Source organism: Homarus americanus, unplaced genomic scaffold, assembly GCF_018991925.1.
Source record: "Homarus americanus isolate GMGI-L3 unplaced genomic scaffold, GMGI_Hamer_2.0 scaffold40856, whole genome shotgun sequence".
In the NCBI taxonomy this organism is placed as follows: domain Eukaryota; kingdom Metazoa; phylum Arthropoda; class Malacostraca; order Decapoda; family Nephropidae; genus Homarus; species Homarus americanus.
This window is the reverse complement of record NW_024734615.1, coordinates 5656439-5684436: the sequence shown is the minus strand read 5'-3', so window position 1 is coordinate 5684436 and position 27998 is coordinate 5656439. Positions and strand designations below refer to the sequence as shown.

Below are 27998 nucleotides of genomic sequence, written 5' to 3'. Positions count from 1 at the left end.
CTAGATGTATTGTTACCCCAAAAAGAGAGAAAATCTCTCTTTTTGTTGGAGTGTGAATTTAATGTTATTGAAAGATATAACAGTGGTGAATATCTTACGGACAATCGCATTAATTCTCGGCCTTAATGAAGCAACATGCACAATAATCCATGCTATCATTGGTGAGACAAAATAAAAACCAGTTTTTATGATTGTTTTTCCATTAAGTGCAATGAAAGCTTAGTTGTGCTCAGTTTTTTACTTTCATAGAATCAGTAGGAAGATTCTCTAAGAATGGAATTGAACCCCAAATACAACTAAATATTCTGTTTATAAGTGATAAAGAACAAAGATTCAAGTCTGTTTACTTTAATAATGTTTTTTTTACAGAAAATTCAATGCAATGTAGTATAATTTTGGCAATACATAGCACTTAAATGTTACATACATTGTTCCTCTCTCCATTCACCTTCATCTTCACACATGCCTATCATATTGTTAGTAGCCTCTCAGGTTATTTCACTATCACAGGTATCCCTCATTTAATGATGGAGTTGTGTTCTGAAAAAACCTAATGTTCAGTGATATTAAAGCTAAACGAGGGATAAACAGAAACATGGAGGGTGAGCAAAGGGTTCAAACGTAAACACCGAGTACAGTAAATCCTCCGCTAAAATGAGAGCTTATTATAAAACAGTTTCAAGTTAAACGACACTAATACAAAAAATTCTGTATATAAACAATATAGTTCAGATTTAAGTGATTTAGTAAAGCACAAGATGAGCCTACTAAACATATTTTAAATTGCATATGTAAAATAACAAAGTGCTAGCGATAAACACAAAACTTATACATAGCACATCATAAAAAATATAATAGCATATATTTTATGTAATAAAATAGCTCCTTCCACACTCAGACCACTTCTGGGTGACATGACATGTTCAGTCACGCAGGTCACCCAGTGACTCAGAGACAAGTGGATGCTGCTGGGCGCTGTGTGTATACTCAAGACGTTACATTGGAGGAAGGGAGCACGGTTGGCTGCTGGGCTCGGTGGAAGCAGTTACAACCCACTGCCCACGCGACATGATCACTTCCCCACACATACACCTATGCTCTTCTATTTTTCTTATTTTATAGTTTTATATTATATTTATTATTCTATGCCACATTGTAATGGTATTTTAATGACTTTATAGTTTCCAATACCAACATGCATAGTCATTTCACGGGCCACCTCTTTATCTCAGTTTTCTTCCTAGTGATCTTATGCTATCGCTAAACCAAATTTTGACCTGAAGGGTGTAAAAAAAATTTAGTGCTAAAGTTTAATAACATTAAGCACAACAAGGGATATCTGTATTATTTTATTTCACGGCTTTCCTATAGGCGAACCCACAGTCGTCTGGACTAACTGGGGGAAGGGCATCCAGATTAGCTGAAAGTCCAGACTTTAAAAATTCAGTACAAATGTAAAGAAAAGACCCCATTTGACACACCAGTTCCCAGATGACCCTAGAGTGAAATAAATTTTATGATTTCCTTTTTAAGGGGAATAGCCCATCCAGGCACAGGTCATCGAATCCACAACGGGGCCTGGGGAATGAAAAATAAGAATAAAAAATAAAAAATTTAGGAGAAAAAGAGTTTGTTAATCTACACCAGTGTTCCTGCAAAGGTTTATTAGAAATTTTTAAAATAGTGGTGATTATTTGACAGTCAAACTAAAAGAAAATGTGTGTAATAAATTGATACAACTTGAGAGAGAGAGAGAGAGAGAGAGAGAGAGAGAGAGAGAGAGAGAGAGAGAGAGAGAGAGAGAGAGAGAGAGAGAGAGAGAGAGAGAGAGAGAGAGAGAGAGAGAGAGAGAGAGAGAGAGAGAGAGAGAGGAGAGAGAGAGAGAGAGAGAGAGAGAGAGAGAGAGAGAGAGAGAGAGAGAGAGGGAGAGAGGGAGAGAGAGAGGAGAGAGAGAGAGAGAGAGAGAGAGAGAGAGAGAGAGAGAGAGAGGAGAGAGAGAGAGAGAGAGAGAGAGAGAGAGAGAGAGAGAGAGAGAGAGAGAGAGAGAGAGAGAGAGAGAGAGAGAGAGAGAGGAGAGAGAGAGAGAGAGAGAGAGAGAGAGAGAGAGAGAGAGAGAGAGGGAGAGAGAGAGAGAGAGAGAGAGAGAGAGAGAGAGAGAGAGAGAGAGAGAGAGAGAGAGAGAGAGAGAGAGAGAGAGAGAGAGAGAGAGAGAGAGAGAGAGAGAGAGAGAGAGAGAGAGAGAGAGAGAGAGAGAGAGAGAGAGAGAGAGAGAGAGAGAGAGAGAGAGAGAGAGAGAGAGAGAGAGAGAGAGAGAGAGAGAGAGAGAGAGAGAGAGAGAGAGAGAGAGAGAGAGAGAGAGAGAGAGAGAGAGAGAGAGAGAGAGAGAGAGAGAGAGAGAGAGAGAGAGAGAGAGAGAGAGAGAGAGAGAGAGAGAGAGAGAGAGAGAGAGAGAGAGAGAGAGAGAGAGAGAGAGAGAGAGAGAGAGAGAGAGAGAGAGAGAGAGAGAGAGAGAGAGAGAGAGAGAGAGAGAGAGAGAGAGAGAGAGAGAGAGAGAGAGAGAGAGAGAGAGAGAGAGAGAGAGAGAGAGAGAGAGAGAGAGAGAGAGAGAGAGAGAGAGAGAGAGAGAGAGAGAGAGAGAGAGAGAGAGAGAGAGAGAGAGAGAGAGAGAGAGAGAGAGAGAGAGAGAGAGAGAGAGAGAGAGAGAGAGAGAGAGAGAGAGAGAGAGAGAGAGAGAGAGAGAGAGAGAGAGAGAGAGAGAGAGAGAGAGAGAGAGAGAGAGAGAGAGAGAGAGAGAGAGAGAGAGAGAGAGAGAGAGAGAGAGAGAGAGAGAGAGAGAGAGAGAGAGAGAGAGAGAGAGAGAGAGAGAGAGAGAGAGAGAGAGAGAGAGGGGAGAGAGAGAGAGAGAGAGAGAGAGAGAGAGAGAGAGAGAGAGAGAGAGAGAGAGAGAGAGAGAGAGAGAGAGAGAGAGAGAGAGAGAGAGAGAGAGAGAGAGAGAGAGAGAGAGAGAGAGAGAGAGAGAGAGAGAGAGAGAGAGAGAGAGAGAGAGAGAGAGAGAGAGAGAGAGAGAGAGAGAGAGAGAGAGAGAGAGAGAGAGAGAGAGAGAGAGAGAGAGAGAGAGAGAGGAACTGTGTTTGTCCTGAGTCTGTTGTGTACAGGACGTGTGTATTTTCCTTGTGACAGGGCCCAGAGAGATAGAGCCACCTGAAAGCGTAAATGTAAAATTATGTAACTGGTAACAGGCAGACTTGAGTAAAACTGCAAATAAGTGAACAGTATATATGAGGTTTTTTTTTCTTGAAAGTGGATCCAAAGTTTGGCGCCTCCACTGTACAGTGGTCCTCGTTAACGAGCAATCCTCGATTATCTAGTTTCTATTTAGCTGACCTCAACATATTTGGCTATAATATGGCGGTCAACCAGCTGTAGTATTAGTCCGCCAATACAGTAATCGGTTCTAGGGCTTAAATTCCTTACTGTTTTAGTAAATATCAAGAAGTTTATACTATTTAATAATTTTAAAAGTTTAATATTACATTTTTTAGTCATTTTAACAATTATTGAACATAATTGAAGGTAAGGAAACTAGTTTCATGCGCGCCATCCAGCCTGTCAACACACCAAACAGGCGTTAGTCTCTCTGTCTTTTCAGTGGAGGTAACATCTTGCTTGAGACACTCTACAACTAAACGCTTTTTTTCTGTTTCCAAGCAAATTATTGGTAATTTTGAAATTTATTTTACATATTGACAATATATGGCACAGTGCAGTGTTATTTTAAAGAAAATATTTTTTATTTACAGCAAGTTTAAACTTAGAATATCACATGTTGAGATTGTTTGAATCCAGCATGGGGCCTAAGAGATCAAGAAAAGCAATTTCAATCCAAACTAAGCAGGAAATTATAAAAAACATGAAGAAGGCATTAGAACAAATGCGCTATAAAAGAATATGGCATGTTGACATCAACTGTGTCGACAATTCTTACACAGAAAGAAAAATTTAGAGAAGTGAAAGTGAGAGACAAATCTACCAGTGTTTAAAGGTAGATCCCTAATTGCAGAAACAGAGAGGTTATTTCTCATCTGGATTAGGAAAACAGATGAAAGGTGATTCAGTTTCTACTGAATTCATTTAGAACGAGCCAGGAGATTTACGAACATTTAAAGACAGATCAACCTGGTTCTTCAGGCACAGAATTTGAAGATTTTAGGGCCAGCAAAGGCTGGTTCGAAAAATTTAAGAAAAGAAGTGACATATTTAGTGTGAGGAATGGTGAGGCTGCTAGTGCTGATAAGGAAGGGGCAGCAAAGTTTTTAGTGGAGCTTAAAGAACTGATGGATGAAGAAAATTATCTTCCACAGCAAGTGTTCAATGTGGACAAACTGGGCTGTTTTGGAAAAAGATGCCCAAAAGAACATGAAAAAACTACCTACCACATGAAAAACTACACAACACATGAAAAACTACATAACACATGAAAACCATATAACACATGAAAAACTACATAACACATGAAAAACTATGTAACACATGAAAAACTACCTATCACATGAAAAACTACATAACACATGAAAAACTACATAACACATGAAAAACTATGTAACACGTGAAAAACTACTGTTTACCTTTGGTACATTACTTTAAGGGAAAGCAGTCTGCACATCTCTCAAGATGGCTGTGCCGGCTGACTCTCAGCAGGTCTCAGAAAGACGGATCTTTTAGAAATAAAGAAATTATAATATAAAACTATAAAACAATAAAATGAAGAGCAAGGGTGTGTATGTGTGAGAAGTGAACGTGTGTGGAGGCAGTTATAGCTAAGGCCTTGGCTATAAATACATTGTCAACTTGCCAGCCCAGCTGCCTCGTATCTTGTTACTTGTACCGAAACTATAAAAGTTGTAGAAAAGTTATTATAATACAGGTATTCTAATGTGGCTTAGAAATATGGAAAATTTCATATAAAACTATAAAATAAGAAAAAATTAAGTGCATGTGGGAGGCAGTGGGTTACTGGGTTATAGCTTCAGGGCTGAGTTCCTCCTGATGTGACATCACGGTATACACACAGCCAGTGCAGCGGCAGCCACACATCTATAAGTCAGCTGGGTGACTGCCTGAACTGTGTCGCATCACGCAGAGGATGGTTTGAGTGTGGAAGGAGATATTTTTGTACATAAAATATGTGCTATTGTATTTTGATATTGAAAAATAAAACATTTACCCCCCAAATCCCACACTCAATCTCAGATGAGCTATTGCGCTGCAGTATATTCTCACCACCCACTCTCTCTACCTCTCCCACAATCAGTACACTTACAACCTAACACATAAAAAAATAAATAAATAAATAAGTTACTGTTTAACTTTGGTACATTTCTATGGGAGGGCATAACACGCGGGCTGCATGCCTGGGAGGTCTGAGTTCGGAAGAATTTATTCTTTGTACATAAAATAATATATATACTGTACCAGTATATGTGTGAGGAATAAATAAAAATAAAAATACATAATAATTAAAAAAAATTAAATAAATACTGCGTTGCCATTTGACAGGAGACAGCGGAGCAGTTCGTGAGGAAATATCTGCTGGTTGCTTACTCCTTTCCTCCCTCAGTGTTTTCTCCCATACACACACTAATAAATGTTTACCCGGTAGTTCTTTTTATGTTTTGACCTTATGCACATTCTGTATGAAGATTGTGTGTGCATGTAACAAAAAAAAAATTAAGGAAATTACATACAGTATATCTACCCCAATATACAAACTAAAAAAAATAACAAAAACCTCACTGCCCACCATCTGCTCTCTCTGTCTCTCACACTCTGCACACATGAAAAAAATTAAGAAAATACTGTATAACACTGGTAAATTACCCTATGGGAGGATAGTTCTCCACCACCACAAGGGGGTGAGCAAGGGTGGGCCTGGTAAGGACCTTACTTGACATCTCTCTCCCAAGATGGCCATATCATCTGACTCCTGGCAGGCGATTTGAATTTTTGCCTGGACCCTAATTCGTATAAGCGGGGAAGCTTTTGTGTCTCGAAAGAGTGATGTTAATTAATTTATGAAATTCGTATAGTCGAATTTTTGTATCTAGAACGTTCATATCATGAGGGATACCTGTAATTGTCCCTCGTGAGTAGTAGTGACCAAAGCAGATGTGAATAAGTCCTGTTTGATCCTGTTTACTATTGGACTATCTCATGAACATTCTCTGTCCCTTATCTTTACTAAAACAGCCCGAGGCTTCTGTAAGTGTATCTCAATGGGAAATTAGTGTTCTCTTAACAAGATTTCACTTACCATGGTCTATCTCTTATTGATAGACATAGAAGGAGAAATGAATGAGGCAGACTCAATAATCAAGCTGAATTTGGGAAGCAAGAACAATGGGGAACTAGTCTATAATGGATCGTAATATATGACCCTACAAAATTTTTGAAGTTGAACTGAGACCACAACTTGTAAATAAAGCTGGAATATGCTGATTACTAAGCACAACCGGGATATTCTTGATACAAGGCTGAAAACCAAATTTAATTTTGATTCACTATATATTTTTCAAGTATTTAAAAGGAGTCCAATTACATAGGATGGACAGATGGACAGCTTTAACTGTGCTGTCTATCATGATAGATGTCTCCTAAACTGTCCATTTCTACATTATTTTTCCCTATATCCCCAGTGATAGGACTGGTAAAGTCCTTCCAGTTTGTCCATGCATACCCCCAAAACTTTGGATTGGCAGCAGGGTCCCAAGGTTTGTTACGTGGAGGAACAGCAGTTGCATTATACTGGTTCAATCTATCCTTCATGATAGCCATAACACTTTGGTGAGTAGCAGCAAGGTCAGTGTACTCACAAGGGTCACTGGGAATGTGGAAGAGGCAAGGTGAGTCTGAGGAATTACAAGATGCTGTTGCATTTTTTGGAACGGGACTGCAGTGTACCTGTAACAGTGATAAGAAATTGCTGTTATTTTACTTAAACAAACCTAATGTCTCAGGATATATGAGTAAACAAAAATTACAGAAAACAACATTCCACTTAAAATTCATGAGTACAGTCACAATCCAAAGTTTCGACACCCCCTGGCTGGGTGTTCACCGAGGCCAGGGTTGAGGTAAGGCTGGGTGATTGGACGCAGACATTCCACCACCACAACACTCCGAGACTCACAGCACATGAGCATGGAAAGAAATTCTTACGAATTTTGACATGACATGCACCTGCATAACATAATTTCAGTCATAACATTGTTGGCAGACATAACAATAGCAAGTTGGGAGTGAGGTATGAGAAACTTGGGCTGTTCTCGACCCAGTTATGAAATATGAATATTGATAAACATCACGAGTTGATGGACTAAAAGTATTGTGTTGGAAATTAGCTCCAAGTTACCAAACATCATAATTACAACATCATAGATATTTATCATTCAGGTGAAAAATAAAAAATAATCATATGCGTAACTAATTGTGATATTGGTGACCTCTGTGCCATAACTCTCATAATCCGAGACTGTAATGGGCCCCTGTCTCATCAACAGAACATATTATATAAATGGGTCAATACATCTGATATTATATTCAGATTCACCACCCTGTAACTTTCCACTGGCTATGAGGTGACATGTTCAATGCACGTGATAAGGTGTGCCCACGGGAAGCTACGTCATACTATGCTGAGTAAAGGCATAAGTAGCCGGCTCTCTGGTCACCTGAAGCGAGCAGTAGTTTGATATCCTTGACTAGAGGAAGACATTATTTGAGAGCCGCAGTGGATGGCTCCGTCTTCCCTCGAGGGGGAACGACGTACCCATACCGTTCTCCCTCGATGGGTCACTACTCATGAGTCGCTCACAGCAACTTACATCGTAAGGACGTGATCTCACGTTTATATTACATAAACGCCGCCCCTTTCTCATTCACTCATATACAGTGGAACTTACGGTCGATCTACACTCAGGAATTATAGATACAATCCTTTTATAATAAAACAAGGAACTACAGTTTGGGTTTCGTTACTTAAACCCAAATAATAAATATGTGTGAACGGCCTGGTTAACTGGACAATCCAGCCGATTCAAAACATTATGAAGTGAAATTTAAAAACTAAAAGCAGCAGTAGATAGGAAACAAGGCAAGTGACCAAGAAATAGTCACTAATGATGACACACGGCCAGGCATCTACGCTGAGGGACGAGGTCTTCGGCAATGTCGCTGCTCCGGACCAGACAAAAATTGTTTGGGTAATACCATGATTAATGAGAATTGCAACATTCCAAGCCAAAATACTCCAATGTAGTTACTGATACACCATTAAATATTGTAAACATGACTATATACAGTAATTTTGTTGGAACTTATTTTTTTGTATTGTTTTTATTTATTCCTCACATTTACTGGTACTGTATATATTATTTTAAGAAAATTATGGCTACAGGAGGAAAATCCACACACAAGTTTCCTAAATACTCTCTGCTAAAATTGGGATGTGTCTTATGTGCCATAAAATACGGTAATTATTTCACCAAACTTTTAGATAAAGTATTCAGGATTATTTTGGTAAAAAATGGTGTGTCTAACTAAATTAGAACTGATTTTATTGACTCCGGTATCATCAATATTTCTTGCTTTTTTTGTATAAATGAATGGAATCCCCATCATATCATGTCAAAATATTTTGTTTAAGGATATCAAATTGGAAATGTCTCATAGAGAATTTATTCAGGATCATTTTGGTATCAAATTCATCTCTCTAACACTATTAGAAGTTTATAACAAATGCTGTGAGTTAGGGAGGGAGGGAGGGAGGGGGGGGGATGGGAAGGGTCCATTGAAATGTGATCCCCCCCCCCTGCAAAGGGTCGCCTGTCACTGATTGTTTGTCAGCAAATACTGCCTCATTCATGATACAATATTGTGTATGTGTTTTTATTAATTAGTAAAGCTATGATACTGCAATAATCTGTGCTTATTAATACCTGTACCCTTCATACACAATACAGTACTATATAATATACAAGTGATCGTGGGCCCTTCGTGCCTGGTGAAAGTTTGAACGCTTGTGCTTGGCTAGCGCGCAACCACCGTCCGGCTGACAGCGAATGAGGGTGTGCCAAGTCCGTAAACTTGCATCGTTTTCCAGCGTAAATAAAATGGTTAATTAATGGCTTCCTAAAAAACCATCGACATAGGACCAGGTTTGTTCCACTCTATGAATTTTTTGCGATTTTTCCACCAAGTTTGATGAAAAACGATTGTGCCGTTTCGGCTGCCCAGAACAGACAGACACACACACACACGGCTATTCCTATAGTATATTAGATACCTCATAGGAAAAAAATAATGTCATTCAAGACATCTTCAGGTCATAAGTCATAAATAACAAGTCCCAATAATCTCCCACCCAACCTCCATCACAAGTGTTAAGATGTGATTACAGTTATGTATTACAGTCAGCTGAGTGAAGTGTCTGCCTACTCTAGGCTAAAGATGATAGGATCTGCTGGTGAGTACAATATACACAGCATAGTAGTACAGAAGTATACATTATTTTGTTTACAGTATAGAATGAACAATATTGTATGTGTACAGTGGTGTTTGAGTAAATAACTACAGCTCCTATGAGCTGCATCATTTACTCTTGGAAAATACCACATTGTCTTTGCTGAAACACAGCTCTATTCACACCATATCATATAGACATTATAGAGCTTTTGTTTTTTAAAATATATTATTTTATTTAATAAAACTTTTAGATAAAGTATTCAGGATTATTTTGATAAAAAATGGTGCGTCTAACGAAATTAGAACTGATTTTATTGACTTCGGTATCAAGATTTTTTGTATTTTTTTGTATACAGTATATAAAAGAAAGGAATTCCCATCATTACATCATATCAATATATTTTGCTGAAGGATATCTTATTGGACACGTCTCATAGAGAATTTATTAAGGATCATTATGGTATCAAATTTGTTTCCTTATCACAATTAGCTACACTTGAGTGAGAAGGGAGGTTGGGGAGAAAACTGACTGCACGACCCTTCCCACCCCACCCTCTAAAAAAGGTTTGACTTACCCACTCTCACCCCACATCAACCACAATGTGCTACACCACCCACACATCACACACACCCTCCAACAACCATCCACACACACCCTCCAACAACCATCCACATACCCCTACATCACCCACACACACCACCCTCACAACACACACTCTCCAACAACCACCCCCACACACCCTCTGACAACCATCCACAACCCCCCTAACCCCCACGCACACTGCAACTCCCCCCACATACCCCCAACCCAACATGGGAATTAAGACAGTAAGCTGTGTGTGAGTGTGGTAGCAAGTTAAATATCAGTTGTTGAGGAGTGCTTGGCAACACTGGTGCATTTCTTTTTTTTTAACGCGGCCTCCAGCCTCCCCCAATAGCCAAACCTTGTCCACCATTTTATTACCTTAAAATTAAATATCCTAATACACGAGTAGCTACCCTAGCTGTGTTGAGTTAGTTGAGCCGCAGATCTATGAGGCATTCAGTGACTGTTGCCTCATAGCCAATATCTGCAACTGTTGTCGACTTTAGGGCCGATGCTCTCGTTCCCCTGAGGCAGAGCAAAGCAGACCTAAGGAGAGAGAAGGACAGTCGACATCTCATCCAGGTTGTAACATAACTTCTGGGCTGCTGCTTCTGTTCGGATTGCACCTACGCGAGTCTGGCATAGAAGCATCTTGCACTTAGTCCCATCCCACCAGAGGTTGTGAACACCAGAGGAGTGAAGCTGCCTTGATCAACGTTTTGAATTCTCTCCCTGTATGCCCTTATCTTGTCGTTCTCGTTCATCCTGTGTGCAGCATCGGAAGCGAGGTTACGGTGACATGAAGCCATAGGATAAAAAAAAATCCTGATGTCGAAGAAGGCTCGCTGTCCCCGCGTCCAGAATCCTCGAGCACTGACGTCAACACTGGCTTTGTTGGATGTGTTTAAAGTCCTATGTTGGAAATTCTCACCGTCCAATGGAAGGAGGGTCGGTTCTACCCTGACATCATGACAGATTTCCTTCAACACATTTGCTGTGAGATCCCTTACTTCGTCACGCCTCATGCATATGAAGCCCCCTTTCATGCACACCATGGCGTGATCGACTTCATAGGAAGAGCTACACACGCAATGGGAGGGCAAACCTTCTATTGGTCTACCATACCTTAGAGCAATGGCATTTGTAAATTCTTGTTTATTGAGACTAAAATCATTTGCCCTTATCAGTACTGTAGTTAACCAGTTCGAGGCGCCCACCTCCTGCGCTATAGCTACTTTTTTTTTAAATTCTCTGGTACTTGCAGCATCAGTTGCTGCAACTTATCACTTTAGCCGTGCTGTCGTTCTGTCGTAATGGACAGTCGAAGCTTGTTTACTTTGCTGGTATCCACCTCACCTGTTGCGTTCTGAGCTATTATGTGGTCAGTGAGGGCTGCCGTGAGTTTAACTGAGTTTTGATGTTCGGTGGCAGCAATCTCCTCTGGATTGGTCAATCCCATTCCTCCCAGTCTTAATAATAATAATAATAATAATAATAATAATAATAATAATAATAATAATAATAATAATAAACGGTTTATTAATAGAGTTGCACTACCACTCCTTGGTGGTAGTGCAAGGAGTGATCTTTCTGCTGGGGCTATGTGAAGATGTTTCACTTATTTGGGAATGAAATTGACGCTGATAGCTTCTTTCAGAGGGTGGAGGAAGGGTCTGATATCAGGGATAATGCGCATCAGGTAGTTCCAGCGATGCTTGACTCCATGGGTGAATGCCGCAAAAGCCGCATGTGGCTCTGTATTAGTAATATCAGACAGAGCTTGGATTTCCCTAACCCACTCATTCACCTTTCCCGTTATGTACTCGGTCTTGAATTCCATCTTGCTGATTACTGCGCCTAGGTGTCTTTGGCCACCCTCTGTTATTTTGACCTCACTTCCACCGAACACCTCCAGTGCCTGTTCATGATGTTCTGGCTTCACAATGAGGAAGGACTTGCTGGCATTTAGGTGGTACCCTATTTGTGGACCATTTGATGTTTTCAGGTCCCACCACTTTTTGATGTCCTCCACTTTTCCTGCTCCTGAAAGGTCGTCAGCATACGCCACTTGCTTGACTTCGGTTGTTTTAAATTATATTATGTGTTGGAGCACGGATAGACCTATTGCGTACATTGACATTGCAACAGGGTCCCCCTGTGTTATTCCCTTAGTTGACTGTATAATGGTATCACCTCTTAGAGGTCTGATGGATTCCTATTGGTGTTTTTAACATACATTGCAAAGCTTGGACACTTGATCTTGATGTTGTGCAGTGCGGCCTTGCGGTTAAGTATGTTGAATGCGTTGGAAGCGTCAACCAGGAGAACTGCCTCGCAATCACGCTGCTCAAATATCGTTCTCATGGCATGAATGGTGGCCTCCCCGCCACCTGGTGGCCAGCACAAGCTTGCAGGATCCTTGCCGCTGCTCTGACATCATCCTTTACCACCTCCATTATGCATTTTCCGATGATCCGCCTCAGCACTTCCCCCACCCCAATAGGCCTACATCCTGGATTCTTATCCAGGGGAAATGAGGCGGCAAGCCGTTAGAGCATGGAGGTGTTGGCAGCACGAGGTTGCTAGCTTTCTTGCAAGGGCGGCAATGGCAGTGCAGAGATCACTTGTTACGGGGCCAAACGTGTTAGTGCTGAGGATGACTCTCCAACCGTTTGCATGCAGACCTGAAGGGCCAGCCTGTCCCTGAGTTTTCAGTGCCTTTTTCCACACCATCCCTCCTGTTATTTTCTCGAACAGGACAGCATTTGGTGGGATATGATCACCCTGGAACCTGATGCCTTCCTCTTCACTTGCAGGGGGATGTTTTTCCTTCAGTTGTTTTAATGTCTCTGTTTATTGGCAGAACACCACCGGAGGATTCCTCTGCGAGAGATCTTACCGCCAAAGACACTTTTCCCACATACATTTTGTTTCCAAACTTTCTTGCAACGTCATCAGTGTTTTGCTTTCCGTCTCCTATAATTTTAGTCTCTCCTGCAGTGTTCTTGCTTCACATAGATCATCAAGGGCCCCATTCTGCCACATTGTCAATCTTTTCTTCATTGCAATCATATTTTCTTTGTGCTTAGTCTTTGTGTGTGTGTCCTCTGACAGAATAGATGTGGTATTATTGTCAGTATTTGAAGAGCTAAAGGGGCAAGGAAGCAGTCCTGAGTGTACTCGGTTATGAAGCAAGTCATCTCCCGAATCATTTCTTTGGTGGCTGCACACTTGGGTGGTTGAAACAGGTTAGCTGGCGACCACCTGGCAATTTCTGAGTAAGTTTCTTTAACCCATATATCCGTATTTTTCATCAACATGCCATTCCACTGTGGTGGCTGTCTGCCATTCACCTCGTGGACATCTGCTACGACTGGAGCAGCGCTTATTGGTGCTACATTTTCAGGTTGAGTAGACTCACTGCTATCACTTAGGATATCATCGTGTGGTTGGGTCCACTGTGACCTCCTGTGTCGGCTCCCTACCATGTGGGTTCCGACAATTATTTCCCTTTCTGCAAACCACACATGGTCGGTTGTTTCTCGCACAATTACAGCTAGTGCAATTTTGGTTCTGGCTAGCACAGATGCAACAATGACTGTTACCCGGCATAGTGTTCCGCACTTCGGGCGACAGTTACGTCCACCTCCGACATCTGCTTTAGTCCCATACAGAAGAAGAAACTAGTTCTTATGAGTAAAGGGCAGAGAGGTGACAGGCTGGACTGCTGTGTCCGGGTAGTAGGGGCATACGTGCGATCGTGGGTGTGTAGGCCACCCCCCTGTGGGCAACAATGCGCACATCAGAGTGATTCACTGGGAGCAAGAATTATCACTCCTAACACTTGTTTATATATCCTTGGCAGAAATAACCACTATTTTTATGGTTGCACTGATGTAGGATTAGTTATATATACTCACTTGGTCGGCTGTCACTACATGAAGTGACCATTACTTGTGGGAGGTGACAACAAGAGTACAACACTTGGCCTTCTGTCACTGACCACAGAGGCGAGAGTCGCGAGGCGACCCCCGCCAAAGTAGGCCTATCGACACTGGCACTGGCACCTGACATCTGCACTAGCCGTCCCGCCAAGCACTCACAACTCGTTTGGTTATCGCCGGTGAACACACGGAATATTTGTGATTAATGCCTCAAGGGATGAGAAGAACCTCCAGTGACAATGCTCAGGGTGACATCCGATATCCACCGACACACTGTGAAATTCCCACTCCCGCACTCTGAAAGTGTCCCCTCCAATAACACTTTAGATCAGGGAGGACACTCCACCACACTGGCCGCCTACTACTACTACTACTGTACTACTGGTGCATGTTACCACTCCTTTCCACTCCATCTCTCTAATCACCCACACCTTTCTGCTTTCTCACTCCATATTTTAAAATGTTATGTAATGTAATATTGAAGGGATACAACTTTGTTCACTTATACTTATACTTATCACAATCCCCCGAAAAATACTTTAGCTTTCGTGTTTATTCAAGACATCTTCAGGTCATGAGACTCACCAGTCCCCCAGCCAAGAAAGGGTGACCTGACATTCCATCAGAAGGTCAATAATAAGAGACCACTAATCCCCCACCCTACCTCCACCTGACATTGTATCAGGTCAGGTCAGTTACATGAGACCCACTAATCCCTCACAGCTCCATGGGAGTGGAAAATACCAGTCTGTGCTGAAACACAGTTTCATTCATGCCCAAATCATGAAGAGTTTTAGGTTTTAAATATATTAATTTAAAAAAACTTTTAGATAAACTATTCTGGATTATTATTGTAAGGAAATGGAATTTCTAATTTACTATACAGTGAGGTATGCTATAACGAATGGATTCTACTACGAATATTCCTATAACGAACGGTTTTACCTATAAAATTGAGAATGCTATAACGAACGAAACTCCTACGACGAACATTTTTTTATTTTATTTTTTTATAATTTATTGTTTTTTTTATTACAAGTATTAATGATATTCTTTATTTCAGGAGTTTCGATGCATATTTATGCACTTTTTAAAATTTTTACAATTTTATATTATATATTTCAGTGTTAAGTGGTTGTATTTGGGGGCCTGGAACGGATTAATCCTATAACGAAAGAATGCTATAACGAACAAGGTTCTAGAACCAATTAGATTTGTTATAGCATACCCCACTGTAATTAGAACCGCATTTACAGACTCCGGTAATTTAGACTCAAGGAAAACATCCCCAGCACCCAGAAACATTCTGTGGAAAAGCCCTAGTGTCAGTCTGTGCAAGGTGTCTAGTTTAGACAACCCAGACACTTTTCCCAGTGACTGGAAAAGATTCCGGGGATAAGGAATTTTTCCGGGTTTGAGAAAGTCGTCTGGTTAGCCGGAAATCTCTCAGAGTTATGTACTTTGTATTATGTCACTAAGTTTAATGATCTTATGTAGGTAAGAAAATATATATATATTGCAAAATGATTAGTTATCTAAAAAATTATAGATGGATAATATAGCAGATTCTATATACTGAAGACTTAAAAATGTTCTATGCATGGTCGGGTTACTGGGTACTTACTCCCTTGTGTCCCTAATCTGTTTGTGATGTAAAGTTTTATTTATTTATTTGTTTATTATTATTTTTTTTTTATAAATTTTCACCACTTATCAGCTGTTTTGGCTTTTCGGGTGGTTGGTCTATCCAGTGTTAGTGCAGGAGGCCACCGGAGATCGGGAAACCTGTGATGTTTGGTAGTGAGGGTCACACTGGATAACACCCTTGTCATGTGTGTCTGTGCCAAGCAGGATTAGAACCCTTGACATATTAGTGAGAGATATGTGTGTTACCGCTGTACTAATGTGTGGAAGATATTGAACATTTCTGATGTGTAATATCTGTCTGGTATTCCTGAATCCAATCAGGTAATTTTTTTTTTATAAACAAAGCTTGTTAATCGTGCACACATTCCCAGATTCGGAAGATAGATACAAATATTCTTATAAAAAATAATAAACTTTTATATTGTGCCACATTAAAGGAGTAGCTAGAGCTTAGAATGCTTTTCTTTTGATGTTACACTCAAGTAAATTTAATAAAAATGAGTAAAAATGAAAACAGGCAAGTGAATGTTAGTTGAAAGAGACAGCCTGGAGGTGGTGAGGTGTTTCAGGAATTTGGGAATGGATGTGTCAATGACTGGAAATAAATCCCAGGGTAACTGAAGTAAGATAATTAATAGATGCAATGAGAAATGTATGGAGCGAGAAGAGTGCCAAGCAAACATGGAGATATATACCGTATTTTATGGCATATAAGATGCACATTTTGTCTGAAAAATAGTTATAAAAATCAGCCTGCATCCTATATGTGAAGTTGTGGTCTCCCATAAGTGAATGAACCCCCCAGGTGCTGTCTCCAGTTGACTAAATTCTACCTAACCCAACTCCAGAATTAAAACTATGCTCTTGCTTACTTAAACACATTATTATTATTTTTAATTAATTAAAAAAAAAAATTACTGTACAGTATATATAAATGCTAAATTTTTAACTACAGTACCGATGATAATAACCTGAGATGATTAACGTCCCAACTCTTCAGGGGGTACCTAAGCAGTAACCATTTCTGAACTCTTACAAGCATTACAATCTATTAATGCCATGCCTGCAACATTTATTTTTAAATCTACAAATACCTGTTACAAATGAAGATTCACATATAACTTTCTTTTCACTTTTATATCTGTTTACATCGCTGGTGGCATTGTAGCCAGGTTAGACTCGTCACTGTAACCACCAGGCTACTGGGCCAAGCTGTGAGGTGATATGGTTGTTTTTCAACTCGTATTTTCAAGTGTACATGTGCATCCGTAACTTTCTTCATTTATTTTTACTCGGTTATATGCATAAACCATCCTACATGTATATTGTGAAAAAAGTAAAAGAAATAACGGTCCTAAGGGAAAATACATAGAGGGAATATACACATCTTAGCACACAAGTTAGTTGGCTCACTGGGGGAGTGGGAGGAGGAAGTCAATGTAGTGGAGCATTGCTAGGGAATCAGCGGAGGTGGCACCTCCATTGCTATGGTGAAGCAGGGAGTATATGCAAAGGGTGACTGTGTTAAACTTCCATTTAGTTTTTATTTACTGGTCTGGCTATACAGTATTTTTTGTTGTAACTTATTTATTGTAATTATTTTTATTTATTCCTCACATTTACTGGTGCTGTATATATTATTTTAAGAAAACTATGGCTACAGGAGGAAAATCCACTCCAAATTTTTTCCTAAATACTCCCTGCTAAAATACGGCCATGCATGTTATATACCGTAAAATACGGCAGCTGACTAAGTACAAGGCATTCGTCATCGTATCACCGTCTTCATTTTACTAACCTCTGCTGTCTTCCTCAATAATTTTATGTTTTCATAAGCTTTGGGGTTAATTGCTTTCACAGCTCTGGCAACACGAGACTTCATAACCTGTTTCAGAATGACATTCAGTTTTGTTTCTGGAGCTGTCTCATTGTGACCTGAAGGCCCAAACCAGCCATCCCAGTGGTGTCCAAATCCTTGAGGATCTGAAAAAAAAAAGAGGAGAAAATGTGCCATACAATGTGAAGTTATTAAATCAACTGACTTTAGTTATGATTAACTCGGTAACTGTGGTACAGGATCATATTTTAATGTTTTATTGATAAATACTTACATGAATTATTTTAGATTTGCTAGAAATTTCCTTCCTTTCTATCAATGACTTACTGGTTCAATAAAATTTTGAATGGGTTTACTAAGAGAATTAATACCAAAATTTCCCCTCTAATTATTCTACTACTTCCTATTGGGTAGTTAAATCTAGGCCTAGGTAAACCCCCAAATCAAACAGAAACCAGTAAGCTGTGTCAGTGTTGAGAGTACCAATGGAATAAGAGATGCATGTCATAACCTTAAGTTTTGAATACTCTTGTAAGCAACTTTTCCACAATCATAAACAACTTAAGTTAGCTTGTAATTCTGCCAAGTTCAACAGGGCCTCCATTAGTTTCCACACCATCAGCAACAGTCTATTTACTTATTTTTTTTGTAAAAAAAGTTTCCAGTGTGTTGCATTGTGGACTATATATTATCCAACCCACAAGATAGACTTTTGGTGCAAATTTGGAGCAAAATTGACCAAGTGTTACCATCCAACAGTTCATGCTATGATAACAGATGATATTAATTTACATTAACAGTGTCATTAATTTATCACAATAGGGTCTCAGAATACAGGAGGGTTACGTTCTGGGAGCCTCTCATACGAGTGAATTTTGGGTATATTCGGGACCCCCCTGTATATAGTATACATAAAACAGTTTTTTTACAATAAAATAACCCTACCCAAGGTAAACAACTATGCAAACTCCCACAATTCATGTACCCTGTACAGTGCAGAAACAGCTTAAATGATCAATAAGTGTACATAAATATTATCAACAGAAATTTTATAAAAATTAAAATAAAAAAGGTTTTGAGAATCTCACTTTCACGATGTTTGATGGACAGCACGGATGACTTGTTCACGTGGATAAGATGCACGACTTCAGAGTTAGATACTGTACACCAATCCTTAATAAGCCCAATATCTAGACATTTTCTTCAAAACTTCTCACAGTATGCACATTTTTATGTTTATCACTCTTGAAACCACGAGGACTGCCACTAAATTTCCTCTTAGGGCCCATGATTGTAGTAAAATTTGACAAAAAAGAAAAACTTTATGAGCACACATGCCTGGGAGAGAGAAGGATGCTTGGGTGACACTTAAGATGAGGCTCATTGACTAGCTAGTGATATTATTATTGTCACAATTTATTAGGTAACCCCCTTCTGGCAATAAATCCATCCAGCTGCACCATCAAAATGGATAATTACATATATACTATAAGTGTTTAAATGATGAAAAAAGACTATGATTATGAAGTTATATGATAAATAGAAGGGACACAGGGTGGGTAGATGCTATTCTCACACAAAAGACCCAAAGTTAGTGAGAGATACTGGTGGTAGACGCTTTTCTCATGCGAAAGATGCTAAAGTGAGCAAGCGATGCTGGTGGGTAGAACTTGATTGTGATGAAAAAGATGCTGCCGGGAGCTAGCAAGAGATGCTGGGTAGGTAGATTCGATTCACAAGTAAAAGATGCAAAAGGGTGGATCAAGGGTCAACCACATTTAAATGGGTTCATGTATTCTGGATACGCATGTCATGGGTTGCGTTGGGCCTACCCACGCAACTCAACTCAATGTTTGTTTTACGGGAGATAGGCGAGCCGTGACTCCGTCATCACTATTTCATTAGTGGGCATGTGAGCCAGGTTATGGGGAGGGGGGGGGGGGTTGTTGATTGAGACAGTGTTGTATTGTCCATAGTGTCTCACACCTCAAAACCACATTTTTAGCCAGTAGACCCTAGACCATGGGAATAGGGTGCTACACAGAATCTTTTAACACGATTCCGTCCTGTGGACTGTTAGTGAAAAGAGACTATGTGTGTGTCAACCCAAGTCACCTGCCCAGTTCTCCTGCGCGACACCGTCTAAAATGTTTCACGAGACTATGTGTGCCAACCACAGAGGCTTTATTATTCCTCGTGGAAAGAAGATCAGGTGTGAAGGCCTGGTTGCAACAAGAGTGATCCAGGCTGGCAGTAAATGTATCACTTGAGGAAGTAAGGCTGTGTTAAGTCATACCATAGTAGAGTAATCAAATGTGCATCCCCAGGTTGAAAATTCTCTCTTTACAAGATTAATTTTATTATGGCGTGAATGAGTGACTCGTATACCCGTGCAAATTATAAATCATAGTATGGAAGCTTGCTAAATAAATGTAAGTGCAATTATCTGCCTGTATCTGTGATCCCTATCTTATTATTCTATGTTTGTCTTTGATACCCCCAAAATGTTCTACACTACGGAGGGTATACGCAAACACTTGTTATCTTGAAAATTGGTTCTTATTCTCGTACGGGAGATATACAGAGGAAACAAATAGACAGTGGGCTTCCACACCATAAGGACTAGCGATCTCAACTCTCTGTATCACTCCGCGCTGGCATGTACAGATGCCAGCATTCACAAGCTGAATACATAATATGTAAATATGATAATTCACATACATAACATGGCGCATAATAAATTGAAATATTACATAGGATTAATACATGTTCTGCAATACTTTACTATACATAATTAATAGAGTAATATAAGAATACACAGCTTAAGGTACTACTTCGTGTCCATATTATACACCTCCCTCCCCCCTATACGCTCATAGTTTCATCTTGAGCGGACCTTTTGTTTCTGAGTCGCTCAGACCTGCGGAGTACCGGGGCAGAAACACAAGGTGGGGATGGATTTACTGTAAAGACATCAGCATTAGGGAACTCTACTGGGGAAGGGTCAACACTAGGCAGCTCCACAGGTCGGAGGAAACGACGGTTCCTCCACCATACTCTACCACTAGGAAGACGCACTTGGTAGTCCCTGGACCGGCCAATGCCCATGACAACCACAACCTTGTCCCAGCGGTGAGATACCGGATCTTGAATCCTGACCTGCTGGCCGATATTCAAACTGGGAAGGGGGCGGGCATGACAGTCGTACCGAGCAGCGACATCTGCGGCTCGTTCTGCTGCACGGCGGTCACATTCTTCAGTCTTGGCTTGCCATTCTTGAGAAAAAGACTTCGGGTGGGCAGGAACACAACACCTGAGATGATGTCCATATAGAACCTGGGCTGGGGAGCGTCCGGTGAAGTTCGGGGTGTTGCGTAACTTTAACAAATCTCGATCGAAATCCTCGCAGTCAATATTTCCTGAGGGTGACACCTTAAGGATCAGGTGTTTAACAGTCTTGACTGCGGCTTCAGCGTGTCCATTCGCCTGGGGGTAGTGGGGCGAGGTCACGACATGACAGACTCCCCAACGGTCCATGAAGTCCCGGAACTCGTGGCTGGTGAACTGGGGTCCTCCATCAGTCCTGAGACGGAGGGGAACACCAACTTCTCTGAAGTAATGTCTGAAATTCCGGATGGTAGCAGTAGCCGTTGTATCACTACCACAAGGGACGACAACAGGCCATCCAGACAATCGGTCGGCAATGACGAGGAAGGACTTCCCTGCCACTGCAAAGAAGTCGGCCGACACAGACTCGAAGGGTCTTGAAGGGTTATCGTCGCACATTAAAGGTTCTTGTTGCTGGCTGGGTTGCAGAATCTGGCACGGCTCACAGGCACGGACGGTACTTGCAATGTCCGCGTCGATTCCAGGCCAAAATACAGTCTGCTTCGCCCATCGCTTGGTGGCCTCCACTCCTAGATGGCTGTCGTGAAGGCGGGTCAAGGTACGGCGGCGTAGGGCAGCAGGAATGACTACTCGTGGACCATACAAGACGAGGTATCCTTCACAATAGAGGTCCTCGCGTATCTTCCAGTACGGGAGTAGTGATTCATGAAGGTCATATCGGTTAGGTGAAAATCCCTGGGACACATAGTCGACGAGCCGGATATAGGAAGGGTCGGCCCGGGCTGCGGTGTGGAGATCTTCAAGGGTCTTGTCTGCATCCGGTGCTGTAGACTCTTCTGATGTGAAGACAGCCTTCAATGAGACTACTGACTTGAGGGATGCAGCAGCGACTGACAGGGGCGCGGGACAGGGCATCCGGGATGCACAGCAGCTTACCCGCACGCCACACAGCCGTGAAGAGATAAGGCGAGAGCTTCTCTTTCAAACGTTGAAGGCGAGGATTCTCTACTGCATCAAAGAGTAGTGATTGATAATAGGTACAAGAGGGCGATGATCCGTGAAGAGGGTGAAGTGCTGAAGTCCTATCAGGTAGAAGCGGCACTTCGCCATCGCCCAGACAACAGCCAACATCTCCAGTTCAATCGTGGCATATCGGGTCTCGGCGTCCGTCAGGAACCGGGATCCACACTGAATTAAGCGGAGTTGTCCATCGCCATGGTCCTGCAGAAGGGCGTAACCAACGCCGTAGAGTCTGGAGGCGTCAGTCTGGAGGATGGTGGGTAGGGCTGGGTCATAACAGGCGAGGACAGGTGGACTCAAGAGGGCCTGCTTGACTCGCTGGAAGGCCTCTTGATGATCTGGGGTCCACAGGAATGTCCTCCTGGGGCTCAGGAAGGGGCGTAACGGCTGGGCTGCGGCGGAGATGTCAGGTGAAAATTCAGCCAGCTGATTGACCAGACCCAAAAAAGAACGGAGGTCTGTCAGGTTGGCAGGGGTTGGAAAATCCCTCATTCCACTTAATTTCTCCGGGTCAGCTGCGATACCTGATGCTGAGAGAGTGTACCCACAGAAGTTCACTGATGGTGCGGCGACTACAAACCTGTCAGCGTTGAGGGTAATCCCGTACTTTCGACATCTGGTGAGAACTTCATATATTCGGGAGAGGTGGGCACAGTAGTCTTCGTCATGGAGTAAAATATCATCAACCACCTTGACACAATTCATGACTCCTTGAAGGGCCGCGTCACCACGTTGACAGAATGCATCGCCCGTAGCGGCAAATCCCATGGGGCCTCTGCAATACTGATATCTTCCATATGGTGTGATGAATGTAGTCAAATGCTGGTCTTCTTCGGCCAACTCGATCTGCCAATAACCACATAAGGCGTCCATCGTTGTAAAAAACTTCGCCTTCGGGTCCACATTTCAAACAGCTGCGAAGGGTGTGGGTGAAGGGTGGGCTGGACGGGAAACTTGCTGGTTAAGTTTTGACAGATCGGTGGTGATCCGTGAAGGTTTGTCTCCAGCTGGCTTGATGATTCCCTGAGCACCATGGAGTCAAGCTCTTGTCTAACTAGCTTCTTGTAGGCGTGAGGAATCAAACGAGGGGTGTGGATGGCAAAAGGTGTGGCACCATCCTTAAGATGAATCTTCATAGGTGGACCCACCATCGGCGTGAGTGATGTGGATCCTAAAGATTTCTTCGTAACCAACACGTCAGCAAACTCCTTGAGAAGGTAAGCTCTTGCATCAGAAGGGGACGTGTTAGTAGAGATAGGGAGTTCCTTCAACCTGTTGACATGGGTGACCTTTAAAATAGGTTTGGGGAATTCCTTGGAAATAATGGCCAACTCTTGACAATGGCCATTTGATAAAAGTGGAGTCGGGATCCCATCATGAACATCAATCCAGGCTGAGCAAGACTGCTTACCAAAGGTAAGAGTAGCCCAGAAAGATCCCAAAGCTGGAGCCATCTTGGAACCATCAGCTGTCAGTTTCGTTGTCTGAGGAGGGGGCTGTAGGTTGCTCCGGGGTATTCCCAAACTTGCTAAGTGTTGTGGACCAATTACTGAGACGTCAGCACTAGTGTCAGGCAACATCTGAAGACTGGATGACAAGTTACCGTGAGAAATGACGACACTGATGTGCTGGGGCGTCGTGTCTGTGGAACAATGTACACGACGGCAGGAACGACTGGGCACAGCGTCTTGATGCTTGCCAGAAGGAGGGGGAGTGCCAGCACTACCTGAGGATGACTTCTTGGATACTTGGTGGTGTCCTTTCTGTGTCTTCTTACGACAACATTTGTCATAATGGCCCACACGACCACAAAGTCTGCACTGAACTTTGCTAGCAGGGCACTTGACTGTGTAGGCCCAGTGACCCTGACGGTCGCAACTTCTGCACATGCTTTGAGCAGCTGGGCACTGGGAGGCATCATGCTGTCTCGCGCAGCTGTTACACAAAGCTGCTGCTGAAGGTGTAGCTGGAGGGTGAGGGGTGGGGTTACCTTGCTGCTTTCTACCCTTTCTGTAGGAAGACACCGCCCTCACCTGGTCAGGTTGTGAGCGTAAAGCTGAAGTCGCACACCTGGCGGCCTCGTACGCTCGACATATTGTAACAACATCTTGAAGAGAGGAAGTGGGGTCAAGTGAAATGAGACGTTGAACTAGCTCTTCATCTCGAATACCCGTTAAAATGATTGTCTTGAGTTATGTCTCTTCACAAACTTGAGAATTTCCAGGACAAACATCAACTTCCTCTGAACATCTTTTCAGTCTTACAAAAAATGCATCAAAAGATTCTCCATCAAGTTGCTTACATTGGAGGAGTTCTCTTCTTCTAAGTGCTTCGTTGCGCTGTCCCTTAACATGTTCCTGTAACTTGTCAAGCACGGCCTCTACAGTCAGAGTTGTCGTAGATGGCACTTGAAGTGTGTGCTCGAGAGTACGTTGTGTCTCTAAGGACAGGCACATACGAAGCTGTATCATCTGTTTAGGCTGTGGTAAACTTGACAGATCAACCATTGTTGCATAGTCTTGCCAACGTCGACGCCATTCCCGAAATATCTGATAAGAAGCGTCAGACTTCAGAGAGGGAGGCGTTTGTGCTGCAGCCTTTTGAGGAATTGTTGAACCGACTCTGAGAAATGAGGTACCAGTACCTCTAGTCGTATCAGCATTAGTAGCAGAAGAATCTTGTAGAGTAGATCGTTGTGGGGAGGCTAACAGGGAAATCAAGACTTCAAATCTGGCTTGATCCTCTCTTTTTCTCAGGTCATCCTCACTTCTACGTATATCTTCTAGTTCTCTGCGTCTTTGTTCATCTTCGTGGCGTCGTCTTTCAGACTCTTTGTACCGAATTTCTTCCTCTTCTCTCCTTGCAACATAGTCCTGGCGTCGAGAAGTTTCCATCCACTTAATCAGTTGAAGGAGATCTGTGGACGCAGGCACCGCAGGAGAGCTTGCTCGTGACGAACGAGGAGATTCTGCGGGTGATTGGGCATCGTCACTGTGGGGAGCGTGGGGCCTGAGTGTGGGTGGGGAGAGATCTCCCAAGCTTAAACTCATAACCCCATCGTCCAGGGTATCATTTTGATCCCTGTGAGACATGCTGACAGCTTCTGTACTCTATCTGTGCAAGAGACCGGGTCAACCCCTCGTAATCTATGCACAGAATTACAGAAGTCTAAAGTAATACGCAAGAATTTAATATAAAGTGGGCCTGTGAGTGCGTGTGTGTGTATGGCTCGTTGCCGGGAGGCTTGGCGCGCTGCCAGACGTAGAGGCAGCTGGGTGCAAGTCGAACCGAAGTTTGCTCGCTGCTCAGTCGCCCAATGACCGTAGGCGGGAGGGGTTGTACTGCTGGGCAGCTCTCTCAGTCATCTGACTGCAGTTTGCACAGACAATTCTGATTAAAATACACAACACAGCACTTCACAGAACACTTCACTTCACTGAACAGTACTGTACACAGCATAGCACTTTACAACACTGTAAGTCCTGAGACTTGTAGTCTGGCTGTAAATCCTTGGCGAAGCTGAAGACGAGACGCCATTAACACAGTCCGGCGGGAAGGCTAAGTTCACTGTGAATCTCACTGAGAAATCTCACTGCGCCATCTATGTTTGTCTTTGATACCCCCAAAATGTTCTACACTACGGAGGGTATACGCAAACACTTGTTATCTTGAAAATAGGTTCTTATTCTCGTACGGGAGATATACAGAGGAAACAAATAGACAGTGGGCTTCCACACCATAAGGACTAGCGATCTAAACTCTCTGTATCACTCTGCACTGGCATGTAGAAATGCCAGCATTCACAAGCTGAATACATAATATGTAAATATGATAATTCACATACAGTGGGGTATGCTATAACGAACGGATCCTACTACGAATATTCCTATAACGAACGGTTTTACCTATAAAATTGAGAATGCTATAACGAACGCAACTCCTACAACGAACGCGGATGAATACGGGACTATTTCGCCTGGCGCATGAATATTGTTGTACCGCGACCCACAACAAGAGCGTCAGGCGCCATCTTTGTCTCATTGTGTAGCCAGTGCACCACTGTTATTGTTGAAATTTCGTCTTTTGATGTGGAAATTCGCGTTATTTGTATAACTATTTTGTTATACAAGTATACAATTGTAACAATGAGTCGTCCAAAGCGAGTGAGAAAGCTAATAACCCTTGAAACTAAGAAAGAAATTGTAAAGAAACGTGAGAATGGAAGAAGCATTGCGAAACTTAGTGATGAATATGGGATGGCTAAATCGACTATATGTACGATTTTGAAGAATAAAGAGGAGTTAAAAACTGTGCAAGTGGCTAAGGGAATCTTTAGACTTAGCAAAGCAAAGTGTAATGTGATTGAAGAGATGGAAAATTTACTCTTAGTGTGGATAAAGGAGAAAGAAATGGCAGGTGGTAACATTAGTGAAGCTATAATTTGTGAGAAGGCTAAACAATTGTTTGAGGACCTTAAAGCCAAGACTCCCAGTGGAAGTGATAGTGATGTGCCAGTGTTTAGGGGTACCTGCATGCTGAATAACACTAAGGTAAGATAGAGTACCGTATTTTTTACATTTTCCACAGAATTTTTTCAGTGTTAAGTGGTTGTATTTGGGGGCCTGGAACGGATTAATCCTATAACGAACGAATGCTATAACGAACGAGGTTCTGGAACCAATTACGTTCGTTATAGCATACCCCACTGTACAGTGAACCCTCACTTTACGCGGTTAATTCAACCCACGGCGGCCCGCGTAAAGTGAGAAACACGTAAAGTGAACAACATAACATATGGGATTAATTGAAATATAGACCAGGCCGACCCCCAAACTCCACTTTTTCAGACACAATACCTACGTTGTAGTAAAAATAACTTCTTAATTTTATGATGGTATGCACACACAATTAATAATTGAGAGAAATATCAATAATATTAGGTTTTTTAACACTTACATTAGTAGAAAAGATGGCTGGGCACACGGGGATGGGGAGTTGGTTCCGAGGAAGAGGGCAGATTATTGGCCCTCACCTGTATCACTTGTATCAATTGTATTACTATCCACCACAGAGGCTTGCAGGGCCTCTTTGTCAAACCCCTCAAAGTCCATATAAGTCCATATCCTCACTATCATTATCACTATCACTGACTTGGGCCGGCTGTGGTGGGTGGCGGGTGAAGAACTCGGTAATGTTTTGATGACTGGGCGACCTTGTGCGCACCCTGCTCGCGCCGCTTACACAACATGGCGGATGGCGGGAGAGATGGCGGGAGGTTTGGATCCAAAAATGGCGCGGCTCGCCAGCCGCTCTCCGCATAAAGGGGTACACGCACCGCGGAATGTGAGCATTACGGTTTCGGCAGGGTACCGCGTAAACGTGGAAATGCGGAATGTGGGACCGCGTAAAGCGAGGGTTGACTGTACATAACATGGTGCATAATAAATGGAAATATTACATAGGATTCATACATGTTCTGTAATACTTTACTATACATGGGTAATATAAGAATACACAGCTTAAGGTACTACTTCGTGTCCATATTATACAATTATTACTAAAGGTAATGACTGACTGGTTAAGACAAAGTATAACCAATAATTTAGATGGATCTTGGAAATTAATGGAATTTATTAAATCATCATTTACCAAGTATAAATCACATGAATTGTTGAGTGGTGGAGTGAATTTCTACATAGATACACCATAAGCTCCTGTAAGTAACCAGTGTGAAGGTATTTAACTCTGTGGTAAGAAATTAAGAAATACATACATACACATATATCCATCTCCATAAATTCCATGACAGCTTACTTTGAGACCCTACTGTATTTACCTTTAAGTGACTCTTTATTTATGGATTACAATGTGTATTATAGTGTCTTACTCATTAAACCATTAATGTTAGAATTTGTAAACCAGTTCCATTTTATGACATAGCATTTGATACTGTTTATAGTGATACAAATGAAACTTCAGTACTGTACCTCAACCAGATATCAGTAAGACACTACCTCTTCAATGGTGGTTTGACCAAAGACCATCAAACTGCTAGCTGATAATTGCAATAGTCACTATTTCAATATCAATTACACAC

The 27998-nt window shown here is 42.0% G+C and overlaps 1 protein-coding gene across 1 annotated transcript in view; it reads right to left on the bottom strand.

Moving 5' to 3' along the window:
* Positions 1-5937: 5937 nt before the first annotated feature.
* The window catches only part of LOC121870395 (arylsulfatase B-like), a gene marked incomplete at its 5' end in the record, with an annotated part of 90814 nt that continues 68753 nt past the window's right edge, over positions 5938-27998 (bottom strand). The window contains 2 exon segments of the mRNA XM_042372220.1: positions 5938-6957; positions 17495-17679. Of these exon segments, the coding sequence (XP_042228154.1) occupies positions 6619-6957; positions 17495-17679 (524 nt within the window).